Source organism: Salvelinus alpinus, chromosome 5, assembly GCF_045679555.1.
Source record: "Salvelinus alpinus chromosome 5, SLU_Salpinus.1, whole genome shotgun sequence".
NCBI classification, from domain to species: Eukaryota; Metazoa; Chordata; class Actinopteri; order Salmoniformes; family Salmonidae; genus Salvelinus; species Salvelinus alpinus.
Genome location: NC_092090.1, coordinates 10166438 through 10186286, shown reverse-complemented (window position 1 = coordinate 10186286; position 19849 = coordinate 10166438). Strand labels below are relative to the sequence as shown.

General features: G+C 42.1%; 1 protein-coding gene across 6 annotated transcripts in view; it reads left to right on the top strand.

The window, feature by feature from the left end:
- LOC139575519 (C-myc promoter-binding protein-like) overlaps positions 1-19849 on the top strand; it is a 252682-nt gene that overhangs the window by 168178 nt on the left and 64655 nt on the right. For all 6 annotated transcript variants that reach the window (XR_011674965.1, XM_071400535.1, XM_071400533.1 and 3 more), the window contains one exon: positions 10628-10807. Coding sequence is in view for 5 of the 6 variants with exons in the window: in XM_071400535.1 (XP_071256636.1) it covers positions 10628-10807 (180 nt within the window). In the remaining variant the exon portion in view is untranslated. The remainder of the gene's footprint in view (positions 1-10627; positions 10808-19849) is intronic.

The following is a 19849-nucleotide window of genomic DNA, read 5'->3' as shown; positions in this document are numbered from 1 at the left end:
TGTTATCAAGCTGGACAGAGTGAAGAGACTATAAATGACTGTTATCAAGCTGGACAGAGTGAAGAGACTATAAATGACTGTTATCTAGCTGGACAGAGTGAAGAGATTATAAATGACTGTTATCAAGCTGGACAGAGTGAAGAGACTGTAAATGACTGTTATCAAGCTGGACAGAGTGAAGAGACTATAAATGACTGTTATCAAGCTGGACAGAGTGAAGAGACTGTAAATGACTGTTATCAAGCTGGACAGAGTTTAGAGACTATAAATGACTGTTATCTAGCTGGACAGAGTGAAGAGACTATAAATGACTGTTATCTAGCTGGACAGAGTGAAGAGACTGTAAATGACTGTTATCAAGCTGGACAGAGTGAAGAGACTATAGATGACTGTTATCAAGCTGGACAGAGTGTAGAGACTATAAATGACTGTTATCTAGCTGGACAGAGTGAAGAGACTATAAATGACTGTTATCTAGCTGGACAGAGTGAAGAGACTATAAATGACTGTTATCAAGCTGGACAGAGTGAAGAGACTATAAATGACTGTTATCAAGCTGGACAGAGTGAAGAGACTATAAATGACTGTCATCTAGCTGGACAGAGTGAAGAGACTGTAAATGACTGTTATCTAGCTGGACAGAGAGAAGAGACTGTAAATGACTGTTATCAAGCTGGACAGAGTGTAGAGACTATAAATGACTGTTATCAAGCTGGACAGAGTGAAGAGACTGTAAATGACTGTTATCAAGCTGGACAGAGTGTAGAGACTATAAATGACTGTTATCAAGCTGGACAGAGTGAAGAGACTGTAAATGACTGTTATCAAGCTGGACAGAGTGTAGAGACTATAAATGACTGTTATCAAGCTGGACAGAGTGAAGAGACTATAAATGACTGTTATCAAGCTGGACAGAGTGTAGAGACTATAAATGACTGTTATCAAGCTGGACAGAGTGTAGAGACTATAAATGACTGTTATCAACCTGGACAGAGTGAAGAGACTATAAATGACTGTTATCAAGCTGGACAGAGTGTAGAGACTATAAATGACTGTTATCAAGCTGGACAGAGTGTAGAGACTATAAATGACTGTTATCAAGCTGGACAGAGTGTAGAGACTATAAATGACTGTTATCAAGCTGGACAGAGTGAAGAGACTATAAATGACTGTTATCAAGCTGGACAGAGTGTAGAGACTATTGATGACTGTTATCAAGCTGGACAGAGTGAAGAGACTATAAATGACTGTTATCAAGCTGGACAGAGTGTAGAGACTATAGATGACTGTTATCAAGCTGGACAGAGTGAAGAGACTATAAATGACTGTTATCAAGCTGGACAGAGTGTAGAGACTATAAATGACTGTTATCAAGCTGGACAGAGTGAATAGACTATAGATGACTGTTATCAAGCTGGACAGAGTGAAGAGACTGTAAATGACTGTTATCAAGCTGGACAGAGTGAAGAGACTGTAAATGACTGTTATCAAGCTGGACAGAGTGAAGAGACTGTAAATGACTGTTATCAAGCTGGACAGAGTGTAGAGACTATAAATGACTGTTATCAAGCTGGACAGAGTGAAGAGACTGTAAATGACTGTTATCAAGCTGGACAGAGTGTAGAGACTATAAATGACTGTTATCAAGCTGGACAGAGTGAAGAGACTATAAATGACTGTTATCAAGCTGGACAGAGTGTAGAGACTATAAATGACTGTTATCAAGCTGGACAGAGAGAAGAGACTATAAATGACTGTTATCAAGCTGGACAGAGTGAAGAGACTATAAATGACTGTTATCTAGCTGGACAGAGTGAAGAGACTATAAATGACTGTTATCAAGCTGGACAGAGTGTAGAGACTATAAATGACTGTTATCAAGCTGGACAGAGAGAAGAGACTATAGATGACTGTTATCAAGCTGGACAGAGAGAAGAGACTATAGATGACTGTTATCAAGCTGGACAGAGTGAAGAGACTGTAAATGACTGTTATCAAGCTGGACAGAGAGAAGAGACTATAAATGACTGTTATCTAGCTGGGCAGAGTGAAGAGACTATAAATGACTGTTATCAAGCTGGACAGAGTGAAGAGACTGTAAATGACTGTTATCAAGCTGGACAGAGTGTAGAGACTATAAATGACTGTTATCAAGCTGGACAGAGAGAAGAGACTGTAAATGACTGTTATCAAGCTGGACAGAGAGATGAGACTATAAATGACTGTTATCTAGCTGGACAGAGAGAAGAGACTATAAATGACTGTTATCTAGCTGGACAGAGTGTAGAGACTATAGATGACTGTTATCTAGCTGGACAGAGTGGAGAGACTATAGATGACTGTTATCAAGCTGGACAGAGTGGAGAGACTATAGATGACTGTTATCAAGCTGGACAGAGTGTAGAGACTATAAATGACTGTTATCAAGCTGGACAGAGTGGAGAGACTATAGATGACTGTTATCAAGCTGGACAGAGTGAAGAGACTGTAAATGACTGTTATCAAGCTGGACAGAGAGATGAGACTATAGATGACTGTTATCAAGCTGGACAGAGTGTAGAGACTATAAATGACTGTTATCTAGCTGGACAGAGTGAAGAGACTGTAAATGACTGTTATCAAGCTGGACAGAGAGATGAGACTATAAATGACTGTTATCAAGCTGGACAGAGTGTAGAGACTATAAATGACTGTTATCAAGCTGGACAGAGTGAAGAGACTATAGATGACTGTTATCAAGCTGGACAGAGTGAAGAGACTGTAAATGACTGTTATCAAGCTGGACAGAGAGATGAGACTATAAATGACTGTTATCAAGCTGGACAGAGTGTAGAGACTATAAATGACTGTTATCAAGCTGGACAGAGTGAAGAGACTATAAATGACTGTTATCAAGCTGGACAGAGTGAAGAGACTGTAAATGACTGTTATCAAGCTGGACAGAGTGTAGAGACTATAAATGACTGTTATCAAGCTGGACAGAGTGAAGAGACTGTAAATGACTGTTATCAAGCTGGACAGAGTGTAGAGACTATAAATGACTGTTATCAAGCTGGACAGAGTGAAGAGACTATAAATGACTGTTATCAAGCTGGACAGAGTGTAGAGACTATAAATGACTGTTATCAAGCTGGACAGAGTGTAGAGACTATAAATGACTGTTATCAAGCTGGACAGAGTGAAGAGACTATAAATGACTGTTATCAAGCTGGACAGAGCGTAGAGACTATAAATGACTGTTATCAAGCTGGACAGAGTGTAGAGACTATAAATGACTGTTATCAAGCTGGACAGAGTGAAGAGACTATAAATGACTGTTATCAAGCTGGACAGAGTGTAGAGACTATAAATGACTGTTATCTAGCTGGACAGAGTGAAGAGACTGTAAATGACTGTTATCAAGCTGGACAGAGTGTAGAGACTATAAATGACTGTTATCAAGCTGGACAGAGTGAAGAGACTATAAATGACTGTTATCAAGCTGGACAGAGTGTAGAGACTATAAATGACTGTTATCAAGCTGGACAGAGTGAAGAGACTATAAATGACTGTTATCAAGCTGGACAGAGAGATGAGACTATAAATGACTGTTATCAAGCTGGACAGAGTGAAGAGACTGTAAATGACTGTTATCAAGCTGGACAGAGTTTAGAGACTATAAATGACTGTTATCTAGCTGGACAGAGTGTAGAGACTATAGATGACTGTTATCAAGCTGGACAGAGTGTAGAGACTATAAATGACTGTTATCAAGCTGGACAGAGTGAAGAGACTATAAATGACTGTTATCAAGCTGGACAGAGTGAAGAGACTGTAAATGACTGTTATCAAGCTGGACAGAGAGATGAGACTATAAATGACTGTTATCAAGCTGGACAGAGTGAAGAGACTGTAAATGACTGTTATCAAGCTGGACAGAGTGAAGAGACTGTAAATGACTGTTATCTAGCTGGACAGAGTGAAGAGACTGTAAATGACTGTTATCAAGCTGGACAGAGAGATGAGACTATAAATGACTGTTATCTAGCTGGACAGAGTGAAGAGACTGTAGATGACTGTTATCAAGCTGGACAGAGTGTAGAGACTATAAATGACTGTTATCAAGCTGGACAGAGTGTAGAGACTATAAATGACTGTTATCAAGCTGGACAGAGAGAAGAGACTATAAATGACTGTTATCAAGCTGGACAGAGTGAAGAGACTATAAATGACTGTTATCAAGCTGGACAGAGTGAAGAGACTATAAATGACTGTTATCAAGCTGGACAGAGTGAAGAGACTATAAATGACTGTTATCAAGCTGGACAGAGCGTAGAGACTATAAATGACTGTTATCAAGCTGGACAGAGTGAAGAGACTATAAATGACTGTTATCAAGCTGGACAGAGTGAAGAGACTATAAATGACTGTTATCAAGCTGGACAGAGTGTAGAGACTATAAATGACTGTTATCAAGCTGGACAGAGTGTAGAGACTATAGATGACTGTTATCTAGCTGGACAGAGTGTAGAGACTATAAATGACTGTTATCAAGCTGGACAGAGTGAAGAGACTATAAATGACTGTTATCAAGCTGGACAGAGTGAAGAGACTATAAATGACTGTTATCAAGCTGGACAGAGTGAAGAGACTATAAATGACTGTTATCAAGCTGGACAGAGTGAAGAGACTATAAATGACTGTTATCAAGCTGGACAGAGTGAAGAGACTATAAATGACTGTTATCAAGCTGGACAGAGTGTAGAGACTATAAATGACTGTTATCAAGCTGGACAGAGTGTAGAGACTATAGATGACTGTTATCTAGCTGGACAGAGTGTAGAGACTATAAATGACTGTTATCAAGCTGGACAGAGTGAAGAGACTATAGATGACTGTTATCTAGCTGGACAGAGTGTAGAGACTATAAATGACTGTTATCAAGCTGGACAGAGTGAAGAGACTATAAATGACTGTTATCAAGCTGGACAGAGTGAAGAGACTATAAATGACTGTTATCAAGCTGGACAGAGTGTAGAGACTATAAATGACTGTTATCAAGCTGGACAGAGAGAAGAGACTATAGATGACTGTTATCAAGCTGGACAGAGTGAAGAGACTATAGATGACTGTTATCAAGCTGGACAGAGTGAAGAGACTGTAAATGACTGTTATCAAGCTGGACAGAGAGATGAGACTATAAATGACTGTTATCAAGCTGGACAGAGTGTAGAGACTATAAATGACTGTTATCAAGCTGGACAGAGTGAAGAGACTATAAATGACTGTTATCAAGCTGGACAGAGTGAAGAGACTGTAAATGACTGTTATCAAGCTGGACAGAGTGTAGAGACTATAAATGACTGTTATCAAGCTGGACAGAGTGAAGAGACTGTAAATGACTGTTATCAAGCTGGACAGAGTGTAGAGACTATAAATGACTGTTATCAAGCTGGACAGAGTGAAGAGACTATAAATGACTGTTATCAAGCTGGACAGAGTGTAGAGACTATAAATGACTGTTATCAAGCTGGACAGAGTGTAGAGACTATAAATGACTGTTATCAAGCTGGACAGAGTGAAGAGACTATAAATGACTGTTATCAAGCTGGACAGAGCGTAGAGACTATAAATGACTGTTATCAAGCTGGACAGAGTGTAGAGACTATAAATGACTGTTATCAAGCTGGACAGAGTGAAGAGACTATAAATGACTGTTATCAAGCTGGACAGAGTGTAGAGACTATAAATGACTGTTATCTAGCTGGACAGAGTGTAGAGACTATAAATGACTGTTATCAAGCTGGACAGAGTGAAGAGACTATAAATGACTGTTATCAAGCTGGACAGAGTGTAGAGACTATAAATGACTGTTATCTAGCTGGACAGAGTGAAGAGACTGTAAATGACTGTTATCAAGCTGGACAGAGAGAAGAGACTATAAATGACTGTTATCAAGCTGGACAGAGTGTAGAGACTATAAATGACTGTTATCAAGCTGGACAGAGTGAAGAGACTATAGATGACTGTTATCAAGCTGGACAGAGTGAAGAGACTATAAATGACTGTTATCAAGCTGGACAGAGAGAAGAGACTATAAATGACTGTTATCAAGCTGGACAGAGAGAAGAGACTATAGATGACTGTTATCAAGCTGGACAGAGAGAAGAGACTATAAATGACTGTTATCAAGCTGGACAGAGAGATGAGACTATAAATGACTGTTATCTAGCTGGACAGAGAGAAGAGACTATAAACGACTGTTATCTAGCTGGACAGAGTGTAGAGACTATAGATGACTGTTATCTAGCTGGACAGAGTGTAGAGACTATAGATGACTGTTATCAAGCTGGACAGAGTGGAGAGACTATAGATGACTGTTATCAAGCTGGACAGAGTGTAGAGACTATAAATGACTGTTATCAAGCTGGACAGAGTGGAGAGACTATAGATGACTGTTATCAAGCTGGACAGAGTGTAGAGACTATAAATGACTGTTATCTAGCTGGACAGAGTGTAGAGACTATAAATGACTGTTATCTAGCTGGACAGAGTGTAGAGACTATAAATGACTGTTATCTAGCTGGACAGAGTGTAGAGACTATAGATGACTGTTATCAAGCTGGACAGAGTGTAGAGACTATAGATGACTGTTATCTAGCTGGACAGAGTGAAGAGACTATAAATGACTGTTATCAAGCTGGACAGAGAGATGAGACTATAAATGACTGTTATCAAGCTGGACAGAGTGAAGAGACTATAAATGACTGTTATCTAGCTGGACAGAGTGAAGAGACTGTAAATGACTGTTATCAAGCTGGACAGAGAGATGAGACTATAAATGACTGTTATCAAGCTGGACAGAGTGTAGAGACTATAGATGACTGTTATCAAGCTGGACAGAGTGAAGAGACTATAAATGACTGTTATCAAGCTGGACAGAGTGTAGAGACTATAAATGACTGTTATCAAGCTGGACAGAGTGAAGAGACTATAAATGACTGTTATCAAGCTGGACAGAGTGTAGAGACTATAGATGACTGTTATCAAGCTGGACAGAGTGAATAGACTATAGATGACTGTTATCAAGCTGGACAGAGTGTAGAGACTATAGATGACTGTTATCAAGCTGGACAGAGTGTAGAGACTATAGATGACTGTTATCAAGCTGGACAGAGTGAATAGACTATAGATGACTGTTATCAAGCTGGACAGAGTGAAGAGACTGTAAATGACTGTTATCAAGCTGGACAGAGTGAATAGACTATAAATGACTGTTATCAACCTGGACAGAGAGAAGAGACTATAAATGACTGTTATCAAGCTGGACAGAGTGTAGAGACTATAAATGACTGTTATCAAGCTGGACAGAGTGTAGAGACTATAAATGACTGTTATCAAGCTGGACAGAGTGTAGAGACTATAAATGACTGTTATCTAGCTGGACAGAGTGAAGAGACTGTAAATGACTGTTATCAAGCTGGACAGAGTGTAGAGACTATAAATGACTGTTATCAAGCTGGACAGAGTGAAGAGACTATAAATGACTGTTATCAAGCTGGACAGAGTGAAGAGACTATAAATGACTGTTATCAAGCTGGACAGAGTGAAGAGACTATAAATGACTGTTATCTAGCTGGACAGAGTGAAGAGACTATAAATGACTGTTATCAAGCTGGACAGAGTGAAGAGACTGTAAATGACTGTTATCAAGCTGGACAGAGTGAAGAGACTATAAATGACTGTTATCAAGCTGGACAGAGTGAAGAGACTGTAAATGACTGTTATCAAGCTGGACAGAGTTTAGAGACTATAAATGACTGTTATCTAGCTGGACAGAGTGAAGAGACTATAAATGACTGTTATCTAGCTGGACAGAGTGAAGAGACTGTAAATGACTGTTATCAAGCTGGACAGAGTGAAGAGACTATAGATGACTGTTATCAAGCTGGACAGAGTGTAGAGACTATAAATGACTGTTATCTAGCTGGACAGAGTGAAGAGACTATAAATGACTGTTATCTAGCTGGACAGAGTGAAGAGACTATAAATGACTGTTATCAAGCTGGACAGAGTGAAGAGACTATAAATGACTGTTATCAAGCTGGACAGAGTGAAGAGACTATAAATGACTGTCATCTAGCTGGACAGAGTGAAGAGACTGTAAATGACTGTTATCTAGCTGGACAGAGAGAAGAGACTGTAAATGACTGTTATCAAGCTGGACAGAGTGTAGAGACTATAAATGACTGTTATCAAGCTGGACAGAGTGAAGAGACTGTAAATGACTGTTATCAAGCTGGACAGAGTGTAGAGACTATAAATGACTGTTATCAAGCTGGACAGAGTGAAGAGACTGTAAATGACTGTTATCAAGCTGGACAGAGTGTAGAGACTATAAATGACTGTTATCAAGCTGGACAGAGTGAAGAGACTATAAATGACTGTTATCAAGCTGGACAGAGTGAAGAGACTATAAATGACTGTTATCTAGCTGGACAGAGTGTAGAGACTATAAATGACTGTTATCAAGCTGGACAGAGTGGAGAGACTGTAAATGACTGTTATCAAGCTGGACAGAGTGAAGAGACTGTAAATGACTGTTATCAAGCTGGACAGAGAGAAGAGACTATAAATGACTGTTATCAAGCTGGACAGAGTGAAGAGACTATAAATGACTGTTATCAAGCTGGACAGAGTGAAGAGACTGTAAATGACTGTTATCAAGCTGGACAGAGTGAAGAGACTATAAATGACTGTTATCAAGCTGGACAGAGTGGAGAGACTGTAAATGACTGTTATCAAGCTGGACAGAGTGAAGAGACTATAGATGACTGTTATCAAGCTGGACAGAGTGAAGAGACTGTAAATGACTGTTATCAAGCTGGACAGAGTGAAGAGACTATAAATGACTGTTATCAAGCTGGACAGAGTGAAGAGACTGTAAATGACTGTTATCAAGCTGGACAGAGTGGAGAGACTATAAATGACTGTTATCTAGCTGGACAGAGTGAAGAGACTATAAATGACTGTTATCAAGCTGGACAGAGTGGAGAGACTGTAAATGACTGTTATCAAGCTGGACAGAGTGTAGAGACTATAGATGACTGTTATCTAGCTGGACAGAGTGAAGAGACTATAAATGACTGTTATCAAGCTGGACAGAGTGGAGAGACTGTAAATGACTGTTATCAAGCTGGACAGAGTGTAGAGACTATAGATGACTGTTATCTAGCTGGACAGAGTGAAGAGACTATAAATGACTGTTATCAAGCTGGACAGAGTGGAGAGACTGTAAATGACTGTTATCAAGCTGGACAGAGTGAAGAGACTATAAATGACTGTTATCTAGCTGGACAGAGTGAAGAGACTATAAATGACTGTTATCAAGCTGGACAGAGTGGAGAGACTATAAATGACTGTTATCAAGCTGGACAGAGTGAAGAGACTGTAAATGACTGTTATCAAGCTGGACAGAGTGAAGAGACTGTAAATGACTGTTATCAAGCTGGACAGAGTGAAGAGACTATAAATGACTGTTATCTAGCTGGACAGAGTGAAGAGACTATAGATGACTGTTATCAAGCTGGACAGAGTGAAGAGACTATAAATGACTGTTATCTAGCTGGACAGAGTGGAGAGACTGTAAATGACTGTTATCAAGCTGGACAGAGTGTAGAGACTATAGATGACTGTTATCTAGCTGGACAGAGTGAAGAGACTATAAATGACTGTTATCAAGCTGGACAGAGTGGAGAGACTGTAAATGACTGTTATCAAGCTGGACAGAGTGAAGAGACTATAAATGACTGTTATCTAGCTGGACAGAGTGAAGAGACTATAAATGACTGTTATCAAGCTGGACAGAGTGGAGAGACTATAAATGACTGTTATCAAGCTGGACAGAGTGAAGAGACTGTAAATGACTGTTATCAAGCTGGACAGAGTGAAGAGACTATAAATGACTGTTATCTAGCTGGACAGAGTGAAGAGACTATAAATGACTGTTATCAAGCTGGACAGAGTGAAGAGACTGTAAATGACTGTTATCAAGCTGGACAGAGTGAAGAGACTATAAATGACTGTTATCTAGCTGGACAGAGTGAAGAGACTATAGATGACTGTTATCAAGCTGGACAGAGTGAAGAGACTATAAATGACTGTTATCTAGCTGGACAGAGTGAAGAGACTATAAATGACTGTTAGTCATTTATAGTCCGGTCGGGGGGAAGATTCATGTTTTATTCACAGACGATGGAGAGGCAGGCAGGGAGGATCATGGGAAAGATGAAAGACTCAGAGCAGATCAGACAGCTGGTGGCCAGGAGAGACTAATGTTCTCTCTCTCTCGCTCTCTCTCGTTCTTTCTTTTTGCAGTTAGAAATTGAGAGACGAGAGTGAATGTGAGCTTTAAGAAATGAGAGAGAGAGAGAGAGAGAGAGAGAGAGAGAGAGAGAGAGAGAGAGAGAGAGAGAGAGAGAGAGAGAGAGAGAGAGAGAGAGAGAGAGAAATCAAGATTGACGACCATAAAACTTAAATGAAACACGTTTCTCAAATTAGAGTTTTAAATGAGGAATGAGGTGTCTCTTGGTGTAGCCAGTTCTGGTTAGAAGTGCACAAACTATCTCTCCTTCTCTCCTTCCTACAGGGGAGCAGTCAGACCTGGGGTATAACTCCCTCTCTAAAGAAGAGGTGCGTAGAGGAGAGCCCAGCCCGCTGGACAGGGACAGCACCCAGGACAGGGAAACCACCCAGGACAAGGACAACACCCAGGACAGGGACAACACCCAGGACAAGGACAACAAGAAGGAGAGTGACTGCAGCTCCTGTGAGTGTTGCTATGGAGTTGTAGATGTTCTGTCAGATGTTTCCTGCTGAGAGGATGTTATAGATAGAGCAGGCTGCACTCTGCTGCCCCCTGGTGGAGGTTTATACTGTCTGTTCCACAATGCTGTCAACATCATATATTCAGTCTCCCTGGTGGAGGTTTATACTGTCTGTCCCACAATGCTGTCAACATCATATATTCAGAGTCTCCCTGGTGGAGGTTTATACTGTCTGTTCCACAATGCTGTCAACATCATATATTCAGTCTCCCTGGTGGAGGTTTATACTGTCTGTCCCACAATGCTGTCAACATCATATATTCAGAGTCTCCCTGGTGGAGGTTTATACTGTCTGTTCCACAATGCTGTCAACATCATATATTCAGTCTCCCTGGTGGAGGTTTATACTGTCTGTCCCACAATGCTGTCAACATCATATATTCAGAGTCTCCCTGGTGGAGGTTTATACTGTCTGTCTCACAATGCTGTCAACATCATATATTCAGTCTCACTGGTGGAGGTTTATACTGTCTGTCTGTCCCACAATGCTGTCAACATCATATATTCAGAGTCTCCCTGGTGGAGGTTTATACTGTCTGTCCCACAATGCTGTCAACATCATATATTCAGAGTCTCCCTGGTGGAGGTTTATACTGTCTGTCTGTCTGTCCCACAATGCTGTCAACATCATATATTCAGAGTCTCCCTGGTGGAGGTTTATACTGTCTGTCCCACAATGCTGTCAACATCATATATTCAGAGTCTCCCTGGTGGAGGTTTATACTGTCTGTCCCACAATGCTGTCAACATCATATATTCAGAGTCTCCCTGGTGGAGGTTTATACTGTCTGTCTGTCTGTCCCACAATGCTGTCAACATCATATATTCAGAGTCTCCCTGGTGGAGGTTTATACTGTCTGTCCCACAATGCTGTCAACATCATATATTCAGAGTCTCCCTGGTGGAGGTTTATACTGTCTGTTCCACAATGCTGTCAACATCATATATTCAGTCTCCCTGGTGGAGGTTTATACTGTCTGTCCCACAATGCTGTCAACATCATATATTCAGAGTCTCCCTGGTGGAGGTTTATACTGTCTGTCTCACAATGCTGTCAACATCATATATTCAGTCTCACTGGTGGAGGTTTATACTGTCTGTCTGTCCCACAATGCTGTCAACATCATATATTCAGAGTCTCCCTGGTGGAGGTTTATACTGTCTGTCCCACAATGCTGTCAACATCATATATTCAGAGTCTCCCTGGTGGAGGTTTATACTGTCTGTCTGTCTGTCCCACAATGCTGTCAACATCATATATTCAGAGTCTCCCTGGTGGAGGTTTATACTGTCTGTCCCACAATGCTGTCAACATCATATATTCAGAGTCTCCCTGGTGGAGGTTTATACTGTCTGTCCCACAATGCTGTCAACATCATATATTCAGAGTCTCCCTGGTGGAGGTTTATACTGTCTGTCTGTCTGTCCCACAATGCTGTCAACATCATATATTCAGAGTCTCCCTGGTGGAGGGTTATACTGTCTGTCCCACAATGCTGTCAACATCATATATTCAGAGTCTCCCTGGAGGAGGTTTATACTGTCTGTCCCACAATGCTGTCAACATCATATATTCAGAGTCTCCCTGGAGGAGGTTTATACTGTCTGTCCCACAATGCTGTCAACATCATATATTCAGTCTCCCTGGTGGAGGTTTATACTGTCTGTCTGTCCCACAATGCTGTCAACATCATATATTCAGAGTCTCCCTGGTGGAGGTTTATACTGTCTGTCTGTCTGTCTGTCTGTCCCACAATGCTGTCAACATCATATATTCAGTCTCCCTGGTGGAGGGTTATACTGTCTGTCTGTCCCACAATGCTGTCAACATCATATATTCAGAGTCTCCCTGGTGGAGGTTTATACTGTCTGTCTGTCCCACAATGCTGTCAACATCATATATTCAGTCTCCCTGGTGGAGGTTTATACTGTCTGTCTGTCCCACAATGCTGTCAACATCATATATTCAGAGTCTCCCTGGTAGAGGTTTATACTGTCTGTCTGTCTGTCCCACAATGCTGTTAACATCATATATTCAGAGTCTCCCTGGAGGAGGTTTATACTGTCTGTCTGTCTGTCCCACAATGCTGTCAACATCATATATTCAGAGTCTCCCTGGTGGAGGTTTATACTGTCTGTCTGTCCCACAATGCTGTCAACATCATATATTCAGTCTCCCTGGAGGAGGTTTATACTGTCTGTCCCACAATGCTGTCAACATCATATATTCAGTCTCCCTGGTGGAGGTTTATACTGTCTGTCTGTCTTATCCCACAATGCTGTAAACATCATATATTCAGAGTCTCCCTGGTGGAGGTTTATACTGTCTGTCTGTCCCACAATGCTGTCAACATCATATATTCAGTCTCCCTGGAGGAGGTTTATACTGTCTGTCCCACAATGCTGTCAACATCATATATTCAGAGTCTCCCTGGTGGAGGTGTATACTGTCTGTCCCACAATGCTGTCAACATCATATATTCAGTCTCCCTGGTGGAGGTGTATACTGTCTGTCTGTCCCACAACGCTGTCAACATCATATATTCAGAGTCTCCCTGGTGGAGGGTTAAACTGTCTTTCTGTCTGTCCCACAATGCTGTCAACATCATATATTCAGAGTCTCCCTGGTGGAGGTTTATACTGTCTGTCTGTCTGTCCCACAATGCTGCCAACATCATATATTCAGTCTCCCTGGTGGAGGTTTATACTGTCTGTCTGTCTGTCCCACAATGCTGTCAACATCATATATTCAGAGTCTCCCTGGTGGAGGGTTATACTGTCTGTCCCACACTGCTGTCAACATCATATATTCAGAGTCTCCCTGGTGGAGGTTTATACTGTCTGTCCCACAATGCTGTCAACATCATATATTCAGAGTCTCCCTGGTGGAGGGTTATACTGTCTGTCTGTCCCACAATGCTGTCAACATCATATATTCAGAGTCTCCCTGGTAGAGGTTTATACTGTCTGTCTGTCTGTCCCACAATGCTGTTAACATCATATATTCAGAGTCTCCCTGGTAGAGGTTTATACTGTCTGTCTGTCTGTCCCACAATGCTGTTAACATCATATATTCAGAGTCTCCCTGGTGGAGGTTTATACTGTCTGTCTGTCCCACAATGCTGTCAACATCATATATTCAGTCTCCCTGGTGGAGGTTTATACTGTCTGTCTGTCCCACAATGCTGTCAACATCATATATTCAGTCTCCCTGGTGGAGGTTTATACTGTCTGTCTGTCTGTCCCACAATGCTGTCAACATCATATATTCAGAGTCTCCCTGGTGGAGGTTTATACTGTCTGTCCCACAATGCTGTCAACATCATATATTCAGAGTCTCCCTGGTGGAGGTTTATACTGTCTGTCCCACAATGCTGTCAACATCATATATTCAGAGTCTCCCTGGAGGAGGTTTATACTGTCTGTCCCACAATGCTGTCAACATCATATATTCAGTCTCCCTGGTGGAGGTTTATACTGTCTGTCTGTCCCACAATGCTGTCAACATCATATATTCAGAGTCTCCCTGGTGGAGGTTTATACTGTCTGTCTGTCTGTCTGTCCCACAATGCTGTCAACATCATATATTCAGTCTCCCTGGTGGAGGGTTATACTGTCTGTCTGTCCCACAATGCTGTCAACATCATATATTCAGAGTCTCCCTGGTGGAGGGTTATACTGTCTGTCTGTCCCACAATGCTGTCAACATCATATATTCAGAGTCTCCCTGGTGGAGGGTTATACTGTCTGTCTGTCCCACAACGCTGTCAACATCATATATTCAGAGTCTCCCTGGAGGAGGTTTATACTGTCTGTCCCACAATGCTGTCAACATCATATATTCAGAGTCTCCCTGGAGGAGGTTTATACTGTCTGTCCCACAATGCTGTCAACATCATATATTCAGTCTCCCTGGTGGAGGTTTATACTGTCTGTCCCACAATGCTGTCAACATCATATATTCAGAGTCTCCCTGGTGGAGGTTTATACTGTCTGTTCCACAATGCTGTCAACATCATATATTCAGTCTCCCTGGTGGAGGTTTATACTGTCTGTCCCACAATGCTGTCAACATCATATATTCAGAGTCTCCCTGGTGGAGGTTTATACTGTCTGTCTCACAATGCTGTCAACATCATATATTCAGTCTCACTGGTGGAGGTTTATACTGTCTGTCTGTCCCACAATGCTGTCAACATCATATATTCAGAGTCTCCCTGGTGGAGGTTTATACTGTCTGTCCCACAATGCTGTCAACATCATATATTCAGAGTCTCCCTGGTGGAGGTTTATACTGTCTGTCTGTCTGTCCCACAATGCTGTCAACATCATATATTCAGAGTCTCCCTGGTGGAGGTTTATACTGTCTGTCCCACAATGCTGTCAACATCATATATTCAGAGTCTCCCTGGTGGAGGTTTATACTGTCTGTCCCACAATGCTGTCAACATCATATATTCAGAGTCTCCCTGGTGGAGGTTTATACTGTCTGTCTGTCTGTCCCACAATGCTGTCAACATCATATATTCAGAGTCTCCCTGGTGGAGGGTTATACTGTCTGTCCCACAATGCTGTCAACATCATATATTCAGAGTCTCCCTGGAGGAGGTTTATACTGTCTGTCCCACAATGCTGTCAACATCATATATTCAGAGTCTCCCTGGAGGAGGTTTATACTGTCTGTCCCACAATGCTGTCAACATCATATATTCAGTCTCCCTGGTGGAGGTTTATACTGTCTGTCTGTCCCACAATGCTGTCAACATCATATATTCAGAGTCTCCCTGGTGGAGGTTTATACTGTCTGTCTGTCTGTCTGTCTGTCCCACAATGCTGTCAACATCATATATTCAGTCTCCCTGGTGGAGGGTTATACTGTCTGTCTGTCCCACAATGCTGTCAACATCATATATTCAGAGTCTCCCTGGTGGAGGTTTATACTGTCTGTCTGTCCCACAATGCTGTCAACATCATATATTCAGTCTCCCTGGTGGAGGTTTATACTGTCTGTCTGTCCCACAATGCTGTCAACATCATATATTCAGAGTCTCCCTGGTAGAGGTTTATACTGTCTGTCTGTCTGTCCCACAATGCTGTTAACATCATATATTCAGAGTCTCCCTGGAGGAGGTTTATACTGTCTGTCTGTCTGTCCCACAATGCTGTCAACATCATATATTCAGAGTCTCCCTGGTGGAGGTTTATACTGTCTGTCTGTCCCACAATGCTGTCAACATCATATATTCAGTCTCCCTGGAGGAGGTTTATACTGTCTGTCCCACAATGCTGTCAACATCATATATTCAGTCTCCCTGGTGGAGGTTTATACTGTCTGTCTGTCTTATCCCACAATGCTGTAAACATCATATATTCAGAGTCTCCCTGGTGGAGGTTTATACTGTCTGTCTGTCCCACAATGCTGTCAACATCATATATTCAGTCTCCCTGGAGGAGGTTTATACTGTCTGTCCCACAATGCTGTCAACATCATATATTCAGAGTCTCCCTGGTGGAGGTGTATACTGTCTGTCCCACAATGCTGTCAACATCATATATTCAGTCTCCCTGGTGGAGGTGTATACTGTCTGTCTGTCCCACAACGCTGTCAACATCATATATTCAGAGTCTCCCTGGTGGAGGGTTAAACTGTCTTTCTGTCTGTCCCACAATGCTGTCAACATCATATATTCAGAGTCTCCCTGGTGGAGGTTTATACTGTCTGTCTGTCTGTCCCACAATGCTGCCAACATCATATATTCAGTCTCCCTGGTGGAGGTTTATACTGTCTGTCTGTCTGTCCCACAATGCTGTCAACATCATATATTCAGAGTCTCCCTGGTGGAGGGTTATACTGTCTGTCCCACACTGCTGTCAACATCATATATTCAGAGTCTCCCTGGTGGAGGTTTATACTGTCTGTCCCACAATGCTGTCAACATCATATATTCAGAGTCTCCCTGGTGGAGGGTTATACTGTCTGTCTGTCCCACAATGCTGTCAACATCATATATTCAGAGTCTCCCTGGTAGAGGTTTATACTGTCTGTCTGTCTGTCCCACAATGCTGTTAACATCATATATTCAGAGTCTCCCTGGTAGAGGTTTATACTGTCTGTCTGTCTGTCCCACAATGCTGTTAACATCATATATTCAGAGTCTCCCTGGTGGAGGTTTATACTGTCTGTCTGTCCCACAATGCTGTCAACATCATATATTCAGTCTCCCTGGTGGAGGTTTATACTGTCTGTCTGTCCCACAATGCTGTCAACATCATATATTCAGTCTCCCTGGTGGAGGTTTATACTGTCTGTCTGTCTGTCCCACAATGCTGTCAACATCATATATTCAGAGTCTCCCTGGTGGAGGTTTATACTGTCTGTCCCACAATGCTGTCAACATCATATATTCAGAGTCTCCCTGGTGGAGGTTTATACTGTCTGTCCCACAATGCTGTCAACATCATATATTCAGAGTCTCCCTGGAGGAGGTTTATACTGTCTGTCCCACAATGCTGTCAACATCATATATTCAGTCTCCCTGGTGGAGGTTTATACTGTCTGTCTGTCCCACAATGCTGTCAACATCATATATTCAGAGTCTCCCTGGTGGAGGTTTATACTGTCTGTCTGTCTGTCTGTCCCACAATGCTGTCAACATCATATATTCAGTCTCCCTGGTGGAGGGTTATACTGTCTGTCTGTCCCACAATGCTGTCAACATCATATATTCAGAGTCTCCCTGGTGGAGGGTTATACTGTCTGTCTGTCCCACAATGCTGTCAACATCATATATTCAGAGTCTCCCTGGTGGAGGGTTATACTGTCTGTCTGTCCCACAACGCTGTCAACATCATATATTCAGAGTCTCCCTGGAGGAGGTTTATACTGTCTGTCCCACAATGCTGTCAACATCATATATTCAGAGTCTCCCTGGAGGAGGTTTATACTGTCTGTCCCACAATGCTGTCAACATCATATATTCAGTCTCCCTGGTGGAGGTTTATACTGTCTGTCTGTCCCACAATGCTGTCAACATCATATATTCAGAGTCTCCCTGGTGGAGGTTTATACTGTCTGTCTGTCTGTCTGTCCCACAATGCTGTCAACATCATATATTCAGTCTCCCTGGTGGAGGGTTATACTGTCTGTCTGTCCCACAATGCTGTCAACATCATATATTCAGAGTCTCCCTGGTGGAGGTTTATACTGTCTGTCTGTCCCACAATGCTGTCAACATCATATATTCAGTCTCCCTGGTGGAGGTTTATACTGTCTGTCTGTCCCACAATGCTGTCAACATCATATATTCAGAGTCTCCCTGGTAGAGGTTTATACTGTCTGTCTGTCTGTCCCACAATGCTGTTATCATCATATATTCAGAGTCTCCCTGGAGGAGGTTTATACTGTCTGTCTGTCTGTCCCACAATGCTGTCAACATCATATATTCAGAGTCTCCCTGGTGGAGGTTTATACTGTCTGTCTGTCCCACAATGCTGTCAACATCATATATTCAGTCTCCCTGGAGGTTTATACTGTCTGTCCCACAATGCTGTCAACATCATATATTCAGTCTCCCTGGTGGAGGTTTATACTGTCTGTCTGTCCCACAATGCTGTCAACATCATATATTCAGAGTCTCCCTGGTGGAGGTTTATACTGTCTGTCTGTCTGTCTGTCCCACAATGCTGTCAACATCATATATTCAGTCTCCCTGGTGGAGGGTTATACTGTCTGTCTGTCCCACAATGCTGTCAACATCATATATTCAGAGTCTCCCTGGTGGAGGGTTATACTGTCTGTCTGTCCCACAATGCTGTCAACATCATATATTCAGAGTCTCCCTGGTGGAGGGTTATACTGTCTGTCTGTCCCACAACGCTGTCAACATCATATATTCAGAGTCTCCCTGGAGGAGGTTTATACTGTCTGTCCCACAATGCTGTCAACATCATATATTCAGAGTCTCCCTGGAGGAGGTTTATACTGTCTGTCCCACAATGCTGTCAACATCATATATTCAGTCTCCCTGGTGGAGGTTTATACTGTCTGTCTGTCCCACAATGCTGTCAACATCATATATTCAGAGTCTCCCTGGTGGAGGTTTATACTGTCTGTCTGTCTGTCTGTCCCACAATGCTGTCAACATCATATATTCAGTCTCCCTGGTGGAGGGTTATACTGTCTGTCTGTCCCACAATGCTGTCAACATCATATATTCAGAGTCTCCCTGGTGGAGGTTTATACTGTCTGTCTGTCCCACAATGCTGTCAACATCATATATTCAGTCTCCCTGGTGGAGGTTTATACTGTCTGTCTGTCCCACAATGCTGTCAACATCATATATTCAGAGTCTCCCTGGTAGAGGTTTATACTGTCTGTCTGTCTGTCCCACAATGCTGTTATCATCATATATTCAGAGTCTCCCTGGAGGAGGTTTATACTGTCTGTCTGTCTGTCCCACAATGCTGTCAACATCATATATTCAGAGTCTCCCTGGTGGAGGTTTATACTGTCTGTCTGTCCCACAATGCTGTCAACATCATATATTCAGTCTCCCTGGAGGTTTATACTGTCTGTCCCACAATGCTGTCAACATCATATATTCAGTCTCCCTGGTGGAGGTTTATACTGTCTGTCTGTCCCACAATGCTGTCAACATCATATATTCAGAGTCTCCCTGGAGGTTTATACTGTCTGTCCCACAATGCTGTCAACATCATATATTCAGAGTCTCCCTGGTGGAGGTTTATACTGTCTGTCCCACAATGCTGTCAACATCATATATTCAGAGTCTCCCTGGTGGAGGGTTATACTGTCTGTCCCACAATGCTGTCAACATCATATATTCAGAGTCTCCCTGGTGGAGGTTTATACTGTCTGTCTCACAATGCTGTCAACATCATATATTCAGTCTCCCTGGTGGAGGTTTATACTGTCTGTCTGTCCCACAATGCTGTCAACATCATATATTCAGAGTCTCCCTGGT